General features: G+C 36.1%; 1 protein-coding gene across 5 annotated transcripts in view; it reads right to left on the reverse strand.

The window, feature by feature from the left end:
- nfia (nuclear factor I/A) overlaps window positions 1–24,241 on the reverse strand; it is a 246,950-nt gene that overhangs the window by 73,216 nt on the left and 149,493 nt on the right. For all 5 annotated transcript variants that reach the window (XM_031900900.1, XM_004913948.4, XM_002931611.5 and 2 more), the window contains exons 4-6: window positions 18,356–18,430; window positions 3,847–3,964; window positions 3,512–3,639 (exon numbers count right to left, since the gene is read on the reverse strand). In XM_031900900.1, the coding sequence (XP_031756760.1) occupies window positions 3,512–3,639; window positions 3,847–3,964; window positions 18,356–18,430 (321 nt within the window). The remainder of the gene's footprint in view (window positions 1–3,511; window positions 3,640–3,846; window positions 3,965–18,355; window positions 18,431–24,241) is intronic.

The following is a 24,241-nucleotide window of genomic DNA, read 5'->3' on the forward strand; positions in this document are numbered from 1 at the left end:
AATAGGTTTCACTATTTATCCAAATGCTAGAACAAGCAAAATATTCTAAATTACTCAGCTAATAACATGCTTTATTTTTGGTAATAATAAATATTATAAATGCCACAGAGGTAGTTCACATTTGAAAGCAGCATAAAGAATTTCATATGGTATAAAATAATCTCAGGGGAAAGAGACACTTATCCAGATTCAGTTTAGTGAAAAAACATGGTTTATCTTATGAAAGCTGCAATCAAATTAGGAGACAAGAGCAATCGTTTACCACAGAGAGGGGGGAAAAGTGCAGGGCACAAAGGGGTACAAAAGCACTTCTTTGCCAGTTCTATACATTGTACTGGATGAGGTGCAAACCGCAGTGTCAGGGGTTGCAGCCCATTCCTATTCTTACCACCTGGCACTTGAATGCAGTGCTGCCTAACAAAGGCAGCATTGTACTCAGGGGGGTAGCCACAGATCTCTGTGCTCCAATACAGACTTCATACTTGTGATAACTGTAGTGATACAATTGTGGTAATAATAATTATATACAGAAAGAAATGCAGGTACTACTGAAAATGTAAAGAGTACTGTTAATTAAAAACTCCAGCTTAATTTTAGGTATTACCCATTTCACTATGAGTGGTTGTTACAGTATTTATTAATAACAAGACATACATTATAACATTTCTAATTTGAAAACAAAAATATTTTAGTGCACATCCCAAGATGTTCCAGCTCCACACAGTTTTGTTTAGACATGACCCCAATCCACTATAAATCCCACCCATCTTAAGTACCCACGCTCTAACCTTGTTTCTTCAGGGTATTGTAGGGTTGCTTCCTATAACATGACAGTGCTGTGGTTTGACCAAGAACATTGGCTTTGGGATCCTGTATGTTCCACCCACATATGAGTTAGTTTTATCTGGGTGCTACCATCATCTCTCGCGGTTTTAAAACAATAGTCAGGACTATTATTCTTGTCCATATATGAGTGATGTCATAATTTTACCATAATACTGTCACAATCATATTATAGTATTGTATAGTGTTAAACCATTATATAATATAAACTGGAAATTAAACATAATGTTTCAAACATTATGTCATTTTGTCATGCCAAAAAACACCAGTCTATGTCACTCAAGATAGGATCTTTTTTTGTCATTGTAAAAAATGTTTTGTAACATGGTATGGTAGCGGAAAGCCATTACTGTGGGCCAGTATGAAGTTAAGTAAAAGAGTATTTTAATAATTGTAATTCATTGCTAGATACTGACACATCAAATACAAAATAAACTTGTTGTTGTTAACTATTATATACTGTTTGCCTTTATAATTGGATATAGACCACCTAAAGCAATCGTATGCAATATAATACATCATGTGGTGTGAACAGTAAAAAGCAAACATAATGATAACTACAAATATTAATTTTATTGTATTCCTTTGTTCATGGCCTTTACAGGCAAACCCAGAAAGAACACCCAACAGAGGCCAAAGTTTTAAATACTTAAAGAAAGTAATGCCTTGTAAAGACAGAGAAATTTATTTTCTACTTCTTTAAAATCACTTAAAGTGCATAATACAAAATAGACTTCTAGGCTGTAAGACAGCGTGCAAACAAATGCTATTTACTAGGACACTCACTGGTTTCCCTCAAGAGCATTTTTTATATGTTTTATCGTAAAGCAGAGTTTGCAAGGCACTGAAAGAAACGTGTCAAAACAGCTTAATGTTGTATGTCAACTTAGAAGAAAATGCAGAAGCAACTAAAAACAAATCTATATGGAAATAATGGTTGAGGACTGACTTTAAAAACTCAGCCAAAATAATACATGACAAAAGCTAAATATAAAGAGAATCTCTTTTTGCTTTTCTGAGAAAAGGTATTGATCAACAGCCATTTTAGTTGCTTACCTGACATTTTTCTTATCCTCTTATGTGCCTCTTCCAGGTTCAAAAAGATCAGCAATGGGAGGCGCCGAAACAAAATAATGATGAGGCTTATACCAAAGATGGTATGTAAAGTGGAATGCAACAGAGTTGATTTTTATGCATTGTGTCATTGTTTCATTTATACAGGCCTTTGTTTGTAACTATTAGTTGTATTGATCATTTATTTCGCACAGAAGTTATTGTCATTCAGTAGGTTATATATACAGGGGACCCAAAAGGGACACTAACATATAATGTGCAAAATAGATCAAAAATATTTAGAGCCTTCGTATAAAGTATGCAGTTTAGAACAATTATCAGAGATTGAAACAATTAGCAATTCTTCCTTTTTTGCCTTTTTATAAAAGTTCAGCTTTGACAGAAATGTTTTATACCGATATAGAATATGCCATTAATGTAACTTCTGTTTAAATGGTTTTCCCACTTTGCTGTGTTTGTAAAAATATTCAACACATGCTTTATATTAAAATTTCTGCGATATTACTTTACCAGGTTAGATCTGGCAAAAGTCAGCAATTTCTTATAAGAGGAAGATATTCTATTTGGCAAAGCGAAAGAAAGTCATTGATACCTGTTAATTATCTGTTAAAAGCCATTTAAATGATAATAAAATACTTTTCCAACAACATTTTCATTAGTACTATGACATGCTTCAACTTTGCCAGAAACTTGTTGAAGTTTTATAAATAGGCAAGCAGTAGGAACTAGCACTGTAGCACTGTACACCTTCCCTTCTTAATCACTGAATTTCCAGCCATATCACCTAAAGAAGTTTGATTGTAAATGCCTAACAAGTCAGCTCAGTACTTACTGACAGCAATGGGAATCACAATAATTAGCCCCAGCCCACAACTGTCATCTAAAAACAACCAAGGTCTGCTTTTAGCATTTCCCAACACAGTGTGAAGCCATGCATACCAGCCTCAAACATTTTGATTTAGTATGATGGCAACCAGAATGCCTTATATAAACTAGACCAATCAGAAGTCCTGTCCATTAAAAAATACTAAAGATAAGAAAGCTAAAAAAAGGCAGGTAAACTCAAACTATGGTAAAGTAATTAATGTTATAAACTAGAATCTTAAGTAACATGAAACTCCACAGTACTATTTACAAATACATAAAACAAAATGCCATTGCTGAAAGACATTTAATAGCACCCCTTTACTAAAAAGAGCTTTGGAACCCACCTTTTCCATCTTGGGTGTTACAGAACAAAACATTTGCTGTTTTCTGTAAGTTATAGTAATCATTTTAAATAATGGAAAACATTGAGAGACTTAAGTTCCATAAGTTCTTAAGCTTGAACTTAGGTCATATATGATAAGATGCTCATTATTTTAACAGTTTAAACTGCACAATAGCATGATTTTTAATTGGACTAGCAGCCATAATGCCAATGTTACATAAGCCCCTGACTGGCTTCTCTCCAACACAAAAACACACCAATTGCTTAATTAGAACACTGAAGCCTATTTTTGACTGAAAGTTGAAAACGGCAAAAAGCTGCATCAAACAAGTAATAGATCTAATAATGAGGATCCACATGTCCCACTTAAGTGCAGATCATTACCTGGCTCCACATCATGCCATCCACTTGACTGACTTCCACTTCCCGGGGAACGTCCTTGGCTTGAATAAAATGGCTCTTCACCAGGACTGTCCATCTCATCCTCTACAGATTTGAGGCGCTTTGTGGAACTTTCAGAAAAAAAGCAAAGAGAAGCTGAAATGATTGGACCACTGACCACATTTTGCCATTTATTATTTATACTAGATAACTTTTTTTTTTTAATCTTGCACAGTTATAGTCTCAGCTAATAAATGAATGACATATGAATTCTATGTATTACAGGGAACATAACCTAATATACCTATATTTATTATGCAATTAATATATTTCATTACCTAGTAGAGGACGTGCTGGGCAGTGACCTCCTCATTGCTCCTGGGCTCATGCTGTAGTATGACGAACTATCCAATTCAGAAATGGAGAAATTGGGACCTGTTCCTGCTGCAATAGGTGCTGGACAAAAAAAAAGTTACCTTGTGAGAACCTCTGATACCAATAATTGTATTTATTCTTAATGAAAACAGATAATGCTTGGAAAAGTTTCAATATATAAATGGTTTTCTATAGGTTACATAGTTGAAGTTCAAATAATAAATGCATCGTTGTTCATCAACAAACTAAAAAGTAGTTTGTATAAACTCTGATGAAAGCATCAACAAAATACAAAACAGTATTTAGCTGGTACCAGCATACTAGCTAGGGATGTGCAATAATATGCCAACAAACTCTGAGAATAGTAGCCAGTGATGAACAACATTCAGCTTCATTGTGATTCTGTCCTTGCAGAATTTCTATCAATACAAGCAACAACTGCGCCCATTTTTGAGTGTTCACAACTGCAGATGAGGTCTTAAATGAGCCCTAATGAGCTTCTAACATTGCTGATTTAGATGCAAAAATATCCTAAATAGAGCTTAAACCAAATTAAACAGTTCACAAACTCTGTGGGGCCAAAGTAATGAGCAAAATAAAGAGAAAACAGATCACATATAAATAGAACATAACCGTATTTTTTGCAGAGTTCACATTGCTTCTCTAAAAAAGAATCTACTTTTGCTGAAAGATTCATTAAACATTTGTTTTTATCAAGTGAAGTGAGTCTAATACAAAATATGGGGCGTCTGGTGTCAGATAAGGCAGAGGAAAAGCAACAAACTTCCAAGTTTACTCATAGCCTGGTCTGAGAAACATTATAGGGCACATATAAAGGGTACTTGCTTTCAGTACCTATTAAGGGTAGAGGCATCAATAACTTAATACCTCCAAACCACATTTGGGAGGCTTTTGGGCAAAAGAAGTGTTATGCAAGTGAGATTCTGTAGCTTTTTCACCATTTCTTTTTAAAGACAACAAATACCACGGACTGTTTTTCTCCACTCTTGTCTAAAGCATTTGTGTATTTCTCAGCAAAATATTTTTCACAAACATCTGCTAAAATACAGCTTATTGTCGTATATATACACACACACTGTTGAAGAGAAGCATAATAACAGCTGATTTATAGTAGGGAACATGATGTGTTAATCATAAGACTAGTATACTGAGGATATTACAAATTTGTGACATCTTATCCTGTTCTGGTATATGTTATTACACTAAAAGAATTGTAGAATATCATTATACGTGTAGTATTATCTGGCATTTTATTATATTATTTTTTTGTTTGCCATCAGTTTCCTGACAGTGGATCCAAAAGGTTGTAAAACTGATGAATTTCCATGGATAAAGAAAGCTGTGCTGTTATTTGTGTAAAATGTAACAGGCATTGACATGCCATAACTCAGACACCCTGACAGTAGAAGGCTGCAGCAGTTAGGGTTGCCACCTTTTCTGGGAAAAAAAATGCAGCCTTCCTATATTTTTATCTTTCTTGTCTATTAGTAATGTTGGCATGAAGCATAATAGGTGGCAACCCAAGCTGCAGTCAGAGCAATTATGGGTAAGAGAAATGGCCACAGTAAAGTGTGATTTGAATGAAAATTGATAAACTGGTATTCCACAACAGCGCCACAGGAACCCTGTTCCCGTACATCCATTGTGCCCTTTATATGAATGCAGTACTGAAAATAACATGTGCTATTTATTAATGCAGAGGCTGTTTTGCATCTGTGCAAGTTCCTTTTTTGCAAATTGGGTGCAAATTGCATAATTTCTAGTGTGGTAATAGTCCTGGGACAACAATATATAATATAAGCATAAACTACACTGAAAGCAGCATAAATAATAGTGCTAAAAAAAGAGAAGGAACATATCAAGAAAATTGTAGCTGTCCAAGATTGTTATGACTCCCAATCTGCCCAAGGACTCCATGGACATTACTGTATGACATCATCATTAATATCATTCAACACAGGAACATGCAGTATGAGAAATAATTGTCCACCTACATGCATACCTCCCAACATTTGAAAAATGCAACAGTGGACAAAAAGACATTACCCCGTAAATACCACTCCCATTTTTACAAAATTTAGAAGGTTATTTGAACAAATTTCTATGGGTTTGGGGTCTTGTTTTATGTATAATTACAGTTTTGCTAAACAAAAAGGTGAAATTGCCCTTTCAGTTGCAAGTCTCATTTCTCCCAAGAGACCTTTTTAGTTTATTAGTTACAATAGCATCTAAGTGCAGGAGTTGCATATTAGGTTTGCTGGGCTCTCTGCCAAAAGCTTAATTATTTAATTAAGTTTGAGAAACCTTGTATCTATTTTATCATTCAGTGCAGGTGATCAAAGGGAAATGAGGACTTTTCAGTAAGACTCCAGGACCATGGGCTGAGCTGTAAAAATCAGGACTGTCCTGCAAAAATCGGGGCAGTTGCACTGTAATCTTAAAGGAGAAAGAAAGGTAAAAACTAAGTAAGCTTTATCAGAAAGGTCTATGTAAATACAGCCATAAGCACTCACAGAAACAGAGTTCTCTGTCAAAAGATTTGTTGTGTCTGTTTTCCTCTGCCAGAGACACGCAGCTCTCTCCTCTCTCCCCTCTCCTGCTCCCTCAAGAATGCTAAGAACTCACTCCCCCCCTTTAGGAATGTGGATCTGAGCCAATCAGCAGGAAACTGCCTCATAGTCTTACAAACTGAGCATGTACACTGGTCTGGGTCTCGGTGCAGGAGCAAGGCATTATGGGAACTTTCTTTACACAGCTCAGCGTTTTTTCTCTTCCTGTTTGGTTTCTGATCATCTGAACAGGTGAAATATGGGGAGACTTTAGGGCACTATTGAGAGAACTGAAGGTATGCCTAAAGCTTGAGATTAACTCTTTATTAGCCTTTCCTTCTCCTTTAAGAGCAATAAGGCATTTGTATTTGCTTTTAATATAAAAAAAACTAAGCCCTAAGGTTTAAAAAAAGTAGTATACCCTCTTTCCAAAATGAATTCAATGACTAAAGCCTGGGCCTGACAGTAGATGATTATCTACCATGCAAGAAGCAAACATGGAGTAGATTTTGTCTCCCTGTTTAACTCAAGAACTAACAATCAGGGTCGGACTGGGCCGCCGGGACACCGGGAAAAATCCCGGTGGGCCCCGGCCCTAGTGGGCCCCAGCGGCCCAGTCCGACCTTTGCCGGCGCTCCCCGCTACTGACTGTTCCTCCCCGACACGTTCAATTTATACGCGCTCGGGGAGGACGTCAGGCGGGGGCCCTTCGGGGGGGTTAGGGGGGCCCTTGGGGGGGTTAGGGGACGCGGCTGGGGTGGGAGCCCCGGTGGGCCCTGCACCCCCCAGTCCGACCCTGCTAACAATAACCCTATTTTTGTGATTAAAGAACAGGTAAAATGTATGTTCAGCACAGGTCATATTCAATCAACATTGAACTCATACTGATCAAGTGGAAATACTGCCCCTTTAATTTCTGTGTCACAAAGTTCTATTGCCCACCACTAAAAAAAATAATTGTGAATAATTCTGGAGATTCTGGTTGGTAGGATGGCACTGAAGGGAGGATGTTGGGGTCAGCATGATGCCAAAATCAAATGAATTAAATATAAGGATGAACACGATTCCCTTATATTAAATTCTTGTTTCCCCAAAAATGCTTTGGAGCAGGCCCGGGTTTGTGGCAAGACCGAAAGGACCCGGGTCTAGGGCGGCATAAATTTAGTGGCAGCATGCCGTCCAGCCACAGGTAAAATTTGCTTACATACGTTGCACTGGGCATGGGACATGCAAAAAACTTCCCTTTCCCCAGTGCTCTATATGTAAGCTGAACAGAAAGGATGCGCATGTGCACAATCCTGGGGCGGATGTGGAGAATAGGGTGGCCTTTGGGCGCCCCAAACTGGAATCTTGCACTGCTTTGGAGAAAACAAAAAGACAGGCATACTTTTTTTATTTTATGGTTGCTATTCTGTGTTTCTGATAGTTTACTAAAGGATCATATGCTGGAATTTATAGTGAAAAACAATATATTACTTTACTGTTAACATAATGCTTTATGACTTCTATGGACAGGTATGTAGGAGTCTAGATCAATGCAATGCAGTAGTAATTTCTGCACAACATTCATTATGGTGCCACTCAGAAGGCTGGTTTTGACAAAACTAGATGTCAAAGCACATTTTTCTACATGACTTGATTGAAGTAGACGTTTCTTAAACGCAACCAAACTATAAAAGTAGTGTTAACTTCTTAATGCAGCAATAGATTTCTGCTGTAATAAACGTTGCATTAACTATAAATCAGACAAATCTACTTTGTTTTTTTTCTGTGAGCTTTACCTAGCTAATTAGATGATCCTGATGGAAAAATGTAATGTAAAAAGTGAAGGTTTATTAACTCATAGCAACCAGATGTTTACTTTTCAATAGCTGACTAAAAGGATAGTACCTGGGAAGTGATCACTACAGGTAACTAGACCTGTAGCAAACATTGTACCTTTTAACATCACCTTGACATTACCCTGTATGATGCTAGCTATTGTGTGTAGAAAGGGAGTAATGAAAATGAGGGCATAAGGAGTCATTGAGGAGGCCCATGATTTTATAAAGGCAATCCTTTCTATTCACTGAGTGTGTGTTGAACCCATCATTCACTATCTAAACTGTCACTGAATCAAAAGGGGTGTGCACTGAACAAGACAGCTGTGCCACTCAACAGATGGATAGAGTTACAGGTTAGTAAATCCTAGATTATATGCTGTAACCCCAAATGTGACTCAGTTTGATATTTTAGCATGGTTGGCTCTGTTTGTTTGACCTCACTCTGTGGAGCCAGAGGCAACCTGTTATTATACTGCCTTATTAGCTTTTTCTGGAAAGGACTCCCATTAGAGGTCAATGCAACCACTATATGATTATATAAACTGTTCAGTCTAAACATCAATATAACAGAAATGTATTTTCTGTAATATAAATAACTGTCTGGTTGAGGTAATACATTTCCCACAGTGGGATTTTTCTTGTTCAATGTGCCAACTAAACAGAAACAACAGCTGTCCCATGGGACCATGTAAGATGTCAATAGTATTCTCTGGAGAAAAGCAGTATACACTTAAAAGGATTTCTGCCCATAAACCAATAGGGGCTTGCTATACATTACTAAAATAGCAACTTTTGCTACTTTTTGCTACTTAACCTTATTTTATTTACTTAAAACAGTTGTTTCTATTCAGTGATTTAATCTTACTGGGACAGCCCTCTCATCTACAAAAAAATGATGTCCGAGCCCCACTTCCCACCCCATCTGCACATCTTCATCTGTCATCAGTCTGCACCCCTACCATATACATGTGTTTGTGCCCAACCATTAGTAGTGAATGGCAAGGGGTAAAGGATGTAACCATACAGCAGACCCTGTGAACATCTGTACCCCTATCTACTGGGTTTTTCCTGCTGGGATGTATGGTAGTAACTGTATACCAGAGCTGCCATTTGTGCCTCAGCTGACACTTGAAGTGTACTTGGCCCCATAGCTGGTAATTTCTCAGTGTTCAGTCCATTTAATGCTTGCTTGAGACTAAAGCTGGTAAATATCTGAGGCTGGTAAGAGAAGCAACCAACCAAAAATGTCTTAATGGTACATTTATTGCCAACATGAGAATTTTCAGGCTAGTAGTTATTTGTCTGTAGTCTGCAATCTGGGCTTTTTACAGGATATCAGCATCTAGTCTTTATTATTATTATTATTATTATTAACATTTATTTATAAAGCGCCAACATATTCCACAGCACTGTATTCTTTGAAGCGGATAACATCCATTTTGAGGTTTCAAAATTTAAGGACATTTCTATCTGCTAGCTTTATAATTATGTTAAATGGATACAGAAATGACAATGCTGAGCCATACCATCCCACAGAGCAAAATGACATAAAACTGCTCCAAGCAGCCAAGCACATTCTAAAAAATTGACACAGATATCATATTTCATAAATGGGCCAATATGATAGAACTTTCCAAATTTTTGATAAAACAAAAACAATTTGAACTGCTTGGAATCCATTGGATTTTTACAATTCCAGGAGTATCTAGGGAAGTACATAGACACTCTCCCCAAGTTCACCCTAACTGGCCTTCAGTCTGTGTGTCACTGTTACAGGCCCCACTATTTTTCAACATGAAAAATACAAGCTGAAAATTGATGGGCCCTTAAAATGACCTAAAGCAGGTTTATAAAAACAAAAGGTAGGTATAACAGGACTCTTCTTCAGTCAAAAGCTATTGATTCTTAAAACTACCATCAGTCAATGGCAGTCAATAATTAAAGTGGCTTGTGAGCAAAAGCAGTTGAACAAATCCTTGTGAATTGACACATTGATCATAGTGGTAAGTACTTTGATAAATGTATAAATTCAATAAACACTCTCCTGACAGCCAGAAAAGCTTTAAAATCTCAGAAAAAAAATGTCAACCAGCTAGGAATCCCTCTGGATTCCACAGTTACTGCCTTGGAAAAGAACTTCTTATATCTGAGCCGATCTGTACTTTTTTCCTGGTCATCATCATTATTGCTCAATGAAAATTACCAGTGCTTAATAAATCTGCCCCAGTGTTTATTTATCTCAAAAAAATCTGTCTTTGGTGGTGCTGGCCATTTAAGCAGGCCTTGCTCCACTTTCAGCCTATGTGTGAGAGATGCAATTATTGCCATTAATCTTCATGACAGGTCAACCACATGTAGGCTTAGGGGGCTTCACTAAAATGTTTAGCAGCACTTACTAAAATCAATCTATGTAGGGAAGATATGAAAAGTATGAGGTTACAGCATTTCAGATATGCTTTTAAGAGACACAAGTAAAATAAATTTTAAAGTTACAAACAGGCAAGCTTTCTTTTATTAAAGTATCTGCCATCAGTTCCAGTGGTAATTGCAGTTTGAAGAATTACCCATCAGGGATATGGGCCTACACTCTGAAGGCAATTATTATAAAAGTGCATCCACGTTTCCATGTGGTAAACAGTTTTCACAGCACCTCTCTGGTATGAGGGCTGTATTTATGATACCATGTAAAATGTTCATATGATACAGTGTTCTCATAAGTTCACTCATAGATCAAACAGGGGACGTAAGTATTTGAATGTTTCTTTCTATAATTAGCTGGTCACCATAATAAGGTGTTGTGCTGCTGAATAATGCAGAAGTCATTTTTGCTCTTTGAGATATCAAAACACCATGGGCTTTTAATAGCACCGCCGAAAGATCACATTAGGCCTGTGTTTTCAATCTGTTTGCAGTAAAAAAAAAAAAAGACTTTAAATAAATCATATATTTCTTTGATAAAAGCCCACCTTTTTCCTTTAGGGACACTTTTCAGACTTCCTCCTCTTTTTTACATAGTAACATAGTAAGTTATGTTGAAACTATATTATTACTATATACTGTATATGCATAGCTAAGATATAGTTTCGCCCACAATGTAAATCTCTTCATTTCATGTCTTTTCACCTACAAATATTTTAGTGTGCTGAGAAATTGATATTTTTTTCCTTTAATTCAACTAATTCAGCTGTGAAGTTGTGGAATTCCCTCCCCGAATCAGTTGTGCTGGCTGTTACATTATATAGCTTTAAGAAGGGGCTGGATGAATTCTTAGTAAGTGAGGGAATACAGGGCCAATTTTAGGGGTCTCTATACATGAGAAGATAAGCTGCCGAAGGCAAAAGGACCTGAATCAGCAGCTTAAATCTGCCTATTTATGACCACTTTTAACCTACTTGAATGACGTGGGTTTGGGGGTGTTGAAATAAAGGGTTTCTCTTTGGAAGCTTTATGTACTTTGAACATAATCTTCATTTATATACACTAACCCTCCCACAAATAACTATTCATTTAAAGGTGATGAAAGTACAAGGCACAAAAATGACAGAAATAAGCTGCAATGTAATTCTCTTATATTATTTTGAAAATTTATTGAATTAGAACTCAGTAAATCCAATAAATAAAGAGGGCCAGATGGTGTTTTCTTTCCTTGTTATGTAGCAAAGTTTGATTTACTAACATTTACTAAAAGGTAAAATAGAGCATCGCTATAAAACGATAAAAATTCATTAGTAACCCTGCATAAATGCCACAATAATAATGTATGTGCGCTCAAATATATTAAGTGTTAGGAAGAAACATTATGTTGAACTAATAAACTTTTATGTACCTAATAAGTAGATATAAATATAAATACTGAACTTGTGGAGTTCAAAAAGTAAGAGATAAAATAAGTGTTTTATTTTGTGATAAGGATATGCTGCTGCTGCCTCCGACTTGTGTTTCTTTCACAGAAGACAAGAGATATGAAATGTGTGGAGTTCGTTTTAGAATTACTAGTGCAGGCTTCTATTGACCATCTAATTATGCTGAGTTCCATTTATAAACATGGCTAACCACTAAGTTTATGGAGACTTTTTGTGCTGCTTTAATAGGATATTGATCGCAAGCAAGGTTTGAGTGGACTGCCATTGAATTGTGTAATGGCATACAAAAGGCAAGGTCACTGCAACTGTTCATTCTCTGCCTGGAGGCGATTTTTTATTATAATTTTTTTTTTCTGTAAAACCGAAACAGAAATAGAGTTCTTTTTAGTAGCACATTTTAGGACAATATGTGTAGGGACATTATTCATTTGCACTTCCTGAATTAGTGTAACCTGAAGATATTACTACCCCAAGGCAATATGCAAGCAAATTAGTTTTCTGTCAGTCCTCACTGACTGGTTACCAAGCATGTGAACTGTAAACTAATGAACATTTCCTGGACAAGTAAAACCCACAAACTGTAGGATATCCATGTCATAAAGCTACATGTCCAGAGTTTGTACAGCCCAGTGATGCTAAATTAAACACCACCAGAATCTGCCCCACCTTGCCAACAGACTTTACTTGACAATAAGCACTTCCATAGGGAAGGGAACACATTTTAGGCAGATAATATATTAGGCAACTGCCATCCCCGCTGGGAGGTAAAAAGCTGCCCTCCATATGTGTTTTCTTGTTATAGTTTTATAGAGTAGTTTACTTACTTAAAGCAACCATATTGATGATGTGTAATGCAGTTTTGGGCTCTTACCAACCTTTGCCAAAGTGGCATATCCAAAGTAACAGTATCAAAGCAAAGATCGATGTTTTAGTCCCAGAGTGCCTGTGGTCAGGCATGTTTAGGTGCGTACAACTGTCTCCATTTCTATATGAAGTATAAAAGTAAAAAAAAAAAATCACCAAAATATGTCCACTGTGTGCTTACATTCTGTTTTTACCCACGGAACTTACTTTGGTACAGCCAGAAAATATCCATAACTAGGTTACCACTGCAGCAGCAAAATACCCTGTGTGCCATAGCCATAAACTTTCGAATGTAAAGGGCAGATGGCACAAGCCTGACTAAATATTACCAGTTACAGAAGGGTCATTCTTATTTAGATGAATAAAGTTGCAATAGTGCTACAAAGGGAACATAATATATTCAGTGTCTGACATGTTTTACAGAATTAAACTTTGGCATAACAACAGAATATATGTCAGTTGACATTTGAGTTGTATATTTATGATATCAGGGAGCAATTACAATGCCAACAAGTTAAGCAAAGGGAGTGAGTTTACGAGGTATTTAAGGCCTTACTAAGTATGTTTCTGAGACTGACTTCAGCAGTATATTGCTGCAGGCAACATAAAATCCTATTTTGTGGTGTACCAAGGATGGAACACATTTCCCAATATGTCAAAACAACACTTTAAAGGTTAGTTTTTGCTACAATCATATAATCCTAAAATTATATGTGTCTGCAAGTAAAACCATGATGAGAACAAAATATACAGAGAACTGCATGGTGTACATGTACATACATTACAGTATATTTCAGAATAATAGTAAAGTACATAAAAATTCAAGCTAAGGCCTTCACAATGCTCTTTTGATACTGCCGATAAAACAAATCAAGTTTTCTTCCTACCTTGCAAGTACAAATACATGTTTCCATTTGACAAAATCTGCTTACTCCAATATTTCCTGATCATGGGCAAGATCAAACTATCAGTACAAACAGGGAGTGGTTTTGTTGTGGGGCAAATAGTGTTTTTGTCTTCTGTACCACTAACACAGAGCAGAAAGTCAGAGAGATCATTGTAACAGAGTATTACAGTCAGGGGACTGTCACCCTTAGAAATAATGCCAAATCATTTTTTATTATGTTAGTTGGGCAAAATATGAATATGAATTATTTAATTTGTGTTACCTTCAGTGTTGGAATTCACAATTACAGCAAGCAGGCAGGAGACATTTTTGGACAGTGTGTGCCAAAATGGAGGACCTGATGGCCATGCAATGGCTACACAATTGTGTGCAGGGGAGGGAATGTGAGGAGTGCAGTGACATCTAGGAAGTGCTGAATGGAAATTGAATGTAATTGAAAAGAGGCAGGCTGGTGATATATGACTGTCAGCTCAGATTTTAAATACATTTATGACAGGTATAAATGTTTTAAGAAAAGAAGACATTTGGGTTTCATGTTTAATTTGAAAAGGACTTTTATTATACAGCTTTTATTGTGTGGGTGACAGGTTCCCTTTAAAGGAGAAGGAAAGGTCTAATCACTGGGGGGAGCCAAAATGTTAGGCACCCCCCAATGATTGTAATCACTTACATGATACCCCAGGGTTGGTGCTCCTGTTAGCAGATAAACCGCATTGACCAGGGGTACCTGCAACCAAGTAGTGATCCTCTTCCTTCTTCTGCCTTTGCACCTCTTGTGCATGAGCAATAGAGTGAAGAGGAGAACGTAAACAAGAAAGTCGGCTAATTCAGTCTACTGCACCTGGGATTCTGAAGATAGATGTGTGAAGGAAGAGGATCGTTCAGACACATGAACCCCAGGCTGGTGTAGTTTTCTGCTAACAGGAGCACTGGCCTGGGGTATCAGGCGATTACAACCTGGTAACTTTCCTTCTTCTTTAACAAAATATGATGCCACTTTTGTTAGTAAGTATAATGCTCCTTTACATCTCACACAAAAAATGAACTGTAAAAACAAATGTAATTTGCTTTCAAGTATATTATATAAACACTTCAATATCACTTTAAGGAGTCGCTTCAATATCAGCCAGGTTAGTGTTTTACCGTAATACATGTATGTTTATACTATTTTTTTTTTAAGAGCAATTTCCATCATTTCAGGTACAATTTTATAGATGCATCTCCACAACGAAGATTAGTTCTGGGAGCAAATATTTATACATCATATAAGGTCAATGAGACCATTATATTTGCTGTTACACTTTTCAAACCCAGCCATAAATTATAAAGCAATTAAATAAATTGACTTTTTCACTAGTCGTAGCATAGTATATGCATTCAAGATGTTTAGAATAGTACAGCAGTTTTTTTTATCAGTTTCAAGTTTCATATTTTATATTCCAGTTGCACTAATCCTAGAGTTAGCTTTATAAACATATCGGTATTAACAGACATTTGCATGACTATTAGGGAATTATTACTATTTTGTGTACCATGCAGAATAGCTTCCTTTAGAGTTTTCTACTGAGTGTAACACTCAACTAACAGCAAACTTGGACCTGCCATGCCATGTACATGCCATGACATTTAACTGAGTGCAAATATACCTTATATATGAGGGATCTCTTATCTGGATCTCTATATTCGAAGGAGGCCACCTCCCATAGAGACCATTTTAAAGGGCACCTATCACCCTAAGAAATAATTCCAAATCCTATTTAATGGCATTCCCAACTGTCCTCATTTTGTCCAGAACAGTCCCTGGATCACAGATTAAATGTTCGACTTGCAGCTCTGCCATTAGTAAGGGGGAAAAGAGAAAATCAAAGATGGCTGTGCATTTCACTATGGTATTCTGCTTGTGCAAGTGCAGGTGAGGCAATACGTTCAATTGATCCATTTTTGCAGTGATCTTACTGGCATGGATGGGTTTTTTTGTTTTTCTTATGGTTATGGTATTTGGGGGTTGTGGCTAATAGGTGGGTACACAGTGGATAACAATTTTCATCTTTCTGGTTTTCAAATGTTGGAAGGTATATTTTATGATATTAATTGAGCAACCCAAACCCTAAAACATATTACAAACATATTACATATGTAAATCTTATCACAACCAGTGCACAGGCTACACAATTATAGACCATGTGAAGGGAGGGGACATGTGAGGAGGTCAGTGACATCTAGAAAGTGCAGAAATTAAAGTGAATGTGATTGCTGTGGGCTGTTGTGCAGCAGAGTAGATGATGGGATGTTGGCAATGGGATTATGGGTTTATGTATGATATTTGGGGGGAGAGGTGAAAATCAGCTTCTATGAAACTGTAATCATTTTTAACCCTTTTTTATGATTCTTATGTAATTTTGATATTACTCCCACCTAAACATTATCTACTAAATATATGTTTAGTAACAGAGAACTACAGAAATTCTAATGCAAAAAGAAGCAAAGCATTTAATGAAGCCGGCACACATTAAAAAACCCTGTATAAATGAGAAATAAAAACATCTTGGCAGTCCAACATGATGCTAACTGAGTTTGACCAAATAACAGTGGCTGCTAGAGTCTTTGCTTTATACTACTGAAATTAAAACACAGGACCATAATGAGGTCACTTCCTTTACTCCTTTATTCATTTCCTTTGAACACCTGCCCAGTTTCCCCAAAAATGGCCAGGGATTTCCTCATGAAACATAAAAGAGGTGATGTCATTTTTTTCCAAGTTATTCCTTTAGGACATTTGTTGTTGAATTGAACATCAATAGATTATAAATAAAATTATCCTATTTAAATTTAAATAACATTTAAGGGATAAATAACAATGATACAAATATTTATTTTAATGTTATGTATTAAACAGGGTACAATTTATGATAAATGGTCCAAATGTATTCTCTGGTTACTAATCCAATATGGAGACAGCAAAGGCACACAGGTATGTCCTCAAGCGCACCAGCACATTTGAAATATCCAATAAACATTTCTTGAACCTCCCTGTTAAAAGTCAATTAAAATAACTAATGATATACTCTATATTGTTGAATTTTAAATGCAAAATTAAATATATTATGGATACACTGTTAGTAATAAACATTAAGTTGAATGGCTAACTAAGGCTGTAAAGACTTATACTGACTCTTATATAGTGGCAAATATCAGTAGGTGATATCTCTTATACCACATATACATATACCACATATATTGACAATTCTAGAATCCAGCAGACGTCAAAGCCAATCTATCCTACAAGCAAAGTTTGAAGACAGCGGGAGTCACTTTTTTTTTATTTAGGAAACACACAAGTGAGACAATGCCATATATTTCATCTTTGACATTTATGTAAAATGCTAGAGAAAGGGTCTTTTCCATAGCTTTATTATTATTTATTTTATTATTAATATTTATTTATAAAGTGCCAACATATTCCGCAGCTTTAAAATCAATTGTGCACAGAATATTCTGATTTTCAAAGTTTGAAGCTAGAAAAAAAAGATAAAAAAGAAGTGAGGTGTATTGGCTCATTGCACCATTTCTCAAATAGCTATTGTGTCCATTCCCAGCTTGGCCGGAACTGATTGGTGCACTGGATGCCAACCCATGGCCCTAGCTATTGCACATGCACCTGGCTGGTGATCAGCGCAGTCCAAGCTGGGGAAGAGGTAAAGTGGTCAATCTGGCAGCTGAAACCCCAGCTGAACTGCTCTGCATTATGGGAGATTAACTTTGGGAACAGATAGATTTTGGGAGGTGGGGGGATATGGTGGCAGGCCAGGGTTTCTGCAACTGAGCCAAAAAGTTAAAAACCCGGGGCCAACATAGATTAGAAGAGGAAAAGGCAGTTCCTCCTTACTGTTCATGCAGAGAATGCATTTTAAGTATTATACTGAAATACAGTCCCAAAAGGTTGTTGTCACTGTCAATAGATGGAAAATATTTACACACTTTGTTAGCATTTTAATGTAATTTTTTCCTACATATCCAAAGAATGGCATATTATATTCACGAAACATTCATGATGTTTAAAGTTGTATATATAATAAAAGTGTTGTCTTATCTTTTACACCAAAAAGGTAAGTAAGTAAATTGTACATAGATAATATTAGAAACATCACCCCTATTTTTCACAAATGGTACTGTTGCAAATGCTGGTTATAGAGGAATCACACCAATGTAATAGTAAAACTATGCAACTCTTGTAAAGTATAAAAAAAATAGCTTTTGCTTTTAATTTGTAAGTAATTTGATATCAAGGTAGGGATGCTATAAAGATTCACAAAAAAATTTAGACAGACTTTAAACCATAAAATGTGCAAAACTGTAAATATCATCAATAACAATTTTAGATGAGTTGTAAACACCAGCATGTCCAAAAAATTGCTGAAGTACAACATTTTTAATGTTTTACTTACTTTGTGATACTCGTACAAGTTCAGTAACACTGAAAACACCTGATGTGACAAAACTGTCCTGGAAGCCCAAATGACCTGCAACGAGAATGCAAATATAGTAATTAATACTTAACTATGTAATGGTTATTGTTACATTTTTAAAACAACAGTTAACAGATTATTGATTTTTATAAATGGATAAGAACTATAAATCCAATACGCAAAAGCTCTCCTCGCTCTGAGTTATTGTGTGGTTTGGAGCATGAATACACAAAAAGGATAACGTATCTGCACCTGGAAGATTCCTTAATGCATAAGCAATTTACCAGGAAATCTGGAATAGAAAACCTTGCTTTAATAAACAGTTACCTTGAATAACCTCTAATGACTGTTAACACATGAAACAAATGCAGAGAATCTAGTTTTCCTTCAAGGAGTACTCCGTTCCTTGATAGTTTAAAAGCTGTTTTCTTAAGTAACATCTGATCAGGATTATCTATAAAAGTGTTCCAACAAATCAAATTGTAAAGAACTTTCCAAAACTAAGGTTACCCAGGGGAAATTGTACAATAACAGCTGTTAAACACACATTTGAGCTTGCAGGCACATACAGACACGCAAGCACCTTGAATGCATTGCTTTTACAAGACATAGTGAGCCTTCTCTTTATTACATGAAATATCCTTTGTGACAACAATTATTTCTGAGGGTATTCCCTAGTTTATAGCATTGTACTCATAAAATGTAGAACAATGAAGCTTTGAAATACATGTTTCTTTTGGATGTACAAATCTGTTAATCCTCTAATTACTTTTATGTTCTTATTATACGCTGCTATATTCCAAAATTATTACAATAAAGAGATAAACAAGAAGGAGAAAACACAACGATTCTTCTAATTAAAATCCTAGGCAGATGGTTCTCTTATAAAATTTGTGGCTTTTGATGAAGTCAAAATAATCTGTGATTGAGCTCATCATAACCATTATCCTCTAAATAACTGGTTAAATTTCTATAGTCAGATCATACTTTTTGTAACATTCACTGTGTTCAAATATATTATATATATATATATATATATGTGCATGGTTTGAACCTCTTGCAAAGATGAAAAGTATATGTTGTAAAAATAACACCATCACCCCAAACATTACTTATATTGTTACAAACTGATGATCCAAAAAGTATAATATTTTGAGATGAGAGCATCTGCTCCATTAGCGCCCCTGGCCATATAAGCTCACTCTGTGTTTTTTTGTTGCTTATAAGTCATCCACTGAGAATTCAACCTTGACCTAAATTGATCATAGTCCTGTGCCAATATTTCTATTAATCAAAGGTGGTCTATTGGCATCCAGTCCATGTAGGCAGCTTCAAAAGCAACCATCCACCAATCAGACTTCCAAACATATCCAAGAAATGTTTGGACCAATGCTGAGCCAATGTTGTTAAAAATAGACAATAATATTGGCCTAAGTGGCGCTCGTAAGTGATTTAAAATGCTGTTTCCACATAAACACTTAGCAATAAAATGCTTGAGATGTCTATCACACAAAACACCACAGACGCAGGAAATGCATTTTACTCTAATGAAAGCCATAAAGCTTTAATTGGAGTAAACCACTTCTTTTTTAGCATTCAGACTAAATACAATTAATACTTACCACCTCACTATAATGAGTGCTGAAATATGATTCTGATACTGAATATATGCAAACAGCTATTGATGTCTCTGAATGGTTGTTTTGCAAACTTTGCACCCAGAGCCAATGCAAAATGCATTCCGCTAGTAGTAGAACTTTCTTTGCGGTATATAAGAGAATCAATTATCCCATCCAGGGCATGTCGTGTTACTACAATGAGAGAACACTTCTAAGACTTTAAATTCATGTAATACAATTCTAGGCTGGATCTTTCTTGTAGAAAAAAAAAATGGGAGTGATTGAGAAAGAGAAAAGAGGCAATATTTGACAACAGAAATCAGCATAACCTTTTAACAGCAGCAGTCATGGATGACTGCCCTCTGACCCCAAGAGATTATGTGGGATTTCAATGACAACAGCTGGAAGTGAGCATGTGTGAATAGAAAACACAGATCTGAGGCCTCCTACAAAGGCCTTCACAATCCCAGTCCAGATCACAGTGTTGACAGAAAATATTTTCTGGTCTTGGATTAAATAGGTGAAACAACTAAAATGTAGTCAACCCAGAAAAGGTTGCTAGTAAAAATGCTCAACGTTCAGTGTGGTCTATTAACAGCAAGTGAAATCTAAAGAAAACAGCCTAAATAATGCCTTTTGCTACAGTGGGTCCTGCCTTGGCTCTTCAGAAATTCTGCCTCTCTACTATAAGAATTTGGGAATGTTAATAAGTATACAAATGGTCTAACGGCAAGCAGTGACTTTACAAAAAAATTCAACTTGTCTATATCTGACCAGCTGGGAAGCCCCACTTGACAAGTGACAGTCCTGAAAAATCTTAACAAGTGTTCCATTGAGGTTCACCTTTTACTTGCCGCTTGCATTTAGCTTCTTCTGTTTCTCCTGAAGCTTTCTCTCTCTTTTTGCAGACCTTCCTTGCTACAACACAGAATGAGTAGGACAAAGTCTGGCAAAAGTGCAGCCACTTTATATATGTACTGCTTCCTTTTCAAAACATGATTATAATACTTCAATAGCCAGCACAAAACAGCATGCACTCATCGAACTCCAGGACAGCGGATACAATTTCAAAAAAGCTTTATCAAAGATAAAAACCTTTATATATTTACTGCTCCCTTTTCAAAACAAGATTATAATACTGACTAATCAGTACTGAGGTGAAAGGAGTTATAGTGACTGAGTACTGCAAAATAATAGGATCCTAGGTGTTATTTGGCATTGATGATGTGACCAGGAAGTATTGTTTAACAAGAACATAAGAGCATATTGGACAGCAGATCCTGTAATGCACTTAGTGTCCTTGCAACTAACAATGACATAAGAATTTTATATTAAACATGGAATTTAACAAGAATCCAGAATAGATTTTGGAAGAAACTGTGGTGAGGAGAAATTTGAAGGATCCTTGCAGTAGCATTTTGTTTATACTTAGGAGCTATTATCTGGAGTGGAGACATGGTTATAGTAAGCAACACTGGTCCAGACAGCAGAGGATTAGACCATTAGCAGATCAGATCTCAGCAGGAGATAGTAACTCCAGACCCGTGAATTTGTTGTTGATGACAGTGGGAGGGAATAAAGTTATTGAGGAATACTTTGATGAGTAATTTAGTATTTTGACAAAAAGTGAAATGCATGTGAAAGGATGTCAATCACTTAGATATAGAACACAAAAAAGCTGTTCTAGCTGTCTATATGGTTATACAACCATATTTAACAAAGGATAATGTTTGTACAGCTCCAGATTTGTCATCGTGGCACCACAAGGCCGCCCCTATTTGTGCCCCCCAACCACCAACCCCCCCCCCCCCCGCGCACATGTGCATTTGTGGAATGTTCGCCTCGCCACATTAATAACCGTGAATAACGTTATAAAATACAAGCCATATTTTAAAAAACTGTATTGTTGTCATAAAGAATCAATTAACTACATGTATCACAATCACAGAAATAATCAAGAACTAATTAGCATTTTTATAAAGGTGTGTTTTTTTACAACAGACTAATGGCCAAACATAACTCTAGAATTGTGAGTGGGACAAATTCAGGAGTGAAGAATTTTGGTGTAAAAATTGCTGTTAAATGCTGCGTTATAACACTAACTACTTCCCCAAATGACAAATATAATCTATATGAAGAACATTTATGGGACCAAACTGGAGCTGGACAAAGGGGGGCCTGTTTAACAAATTTCAGATTTGTGATTTATTTATTTTTTTCCTAATTTGAAAAGACTCTAAAATTTACCAAACTCTAATGTGTGCCTATTTATTAGAGAATTTTAATCTCAAAAACTCAAACAATCAAATGTTAAAAAAAACTTGAACACAGCAAAATCACAATCTACCCAAACGTTTTCACTATGTCTACCAACTTTTAAAAAATTTGAAAAACTTAAACTGAAAAACTCCCAATGACTTCTGTGTGAGCTCGCCAGATTTTAGAAGCTGAATATTTACATTCAAGTTTTTCATGCTTGAACATTGAAGCTTTGGAATTTAAGTTTGCTTGATTCAGCACAAAAAAAATTGAATCACTGTAAAAACAAAAATTCACACACTGACTGGACCACACTAGGCTTGGCCTACGAGTGATGTGGTCCCCAATTCAATGGGAAATTCAAGCCTGCCTGATCGAAACCTGGAAGATTTTCAGCCAGATATTGTTCGGGGAGGCCCATGGGGGAGATAAGCTACTGAATCAGTCTAAAGGACTCAAATCGGTATCTTAAATCTGCCTGTTTATGGCCACAGTCATGGAGATGACCTGTGCAAAAGCATGACTAACTGAAACAGGCTATGTACTTGTCAGTTTCTTAATGCGTGGTTAATAATAATTGCAGTGATAAAACTGAGAGCTGGAATACAATTTCTTAAACTGTTGTTGGGCTGTGTCACACTTTGTATTTTACTGTGTTTTTCCTATGACCTTTACCAACACAATAGCAGGCCGGTACACTCTGCCTATTACAATTCATGAAGTTATTGATATCCTTGAAAGTTTAGTAATAAGATAATGAGCAATTTTTGAATTAGTGATATGCATATAGGTATCACAGGTACAATTAAACTATAACTCCCAATTAAACTATAACTCTACATTATTTGTAGACAAGACCTAGATAAGTATTGGAAATGCACATGAACTTTATTATTCAGAACTATTAAATTAAATTGTTTTTCATTACAACTTTAAAACTAGGCACATATTAAATCCACATCCTGCTTGGTTGATTACCAATAAATTTAGATATACACTGTAGACTGCAATGCCTTCAGAAGAACCATACACTAGGGATATATGTTAACTATACATTAGCTGTTCAGCACGCATATTTTGTATGTCCTGATTTTAAGGAGGTACAAAAGCAATTCTACTTTTTAAAATTATACAAGCAATTTTAAATTACAATGAGGAATAATTATGGATGCCAATAGGTTATAAATCCCTAGTTAAATTTCAATCTCACCTCTCTACTTCATCTTACAAAAACCCACTTTCTATGTGCCAGACCACGTGGATTCTCAAGAACAGTGCCTAGAGGTGATATGTTTGCTTGGGAACACCAGAGAACTGTATAAATCATCATATGGCACCACATTTAATGGTAGAAGAAGAGAAAGAATATTTTTTATGGCAAGTGCTCAAAAAGTAATTCCCAGATGTAAAAGTTAAGCTTGTTGTTCAAATTTATATGCGGTGAAAACATATTCCGAGGTGCATAAAAATAAAAGTGACAATAAAGAAAGTATGGGAGAGAAAAATTATCTTGGAAACAGAGCATGATGGGAGACACAGATTCATTTGCTCTAACCTAACAGCCTGCTTCCTTGACCACATAATGGGGCTCAGTTATAGACACTGGACATATTTGCACCTAGACAGTAAGCCATGGCACTGAATCATACTTTTGCTTGCATTGATTTACCTGCTTCTGGATAAAAACATTATAATCACTGATTGGTTGCTATGGGTTACTGCCAAGGTTCAAATTTGCCCAGTGTTGATAAATGAGCCCCTCATCTTCTCTGCCCACTTTCCAGTACACTTTGCCTTGATCTGACTCACATATTTTACTTTTCCTCTGGTATTTCTTCCATATTCAACAAGCACTAATTACTCCCATTTTAAAAACAACCTTGATGCTAGCTTTCTAATTACCATGCAGTTTTTTCTACTTTATTTGGATAAAAAATGCTGGAAAGCCTTGCTTACACCTTGGACAGTATCTCCTCTTTGCTCCCTA

Source organism: Xenopus tropicalis, chromosome 4 (assembly GCF_000004195.4).
Source record: "Xenopus tropicalis strain Nigerian chromosome 4, UCB_Xtro_10.0, whole genome shotgun sequence".
Taxonomy (NCBI): Eukaryota; Metazoa; Chordata; class Amphibia; order Anura; family Pipidae; genus Xenopus; species Xenopus tropicalis.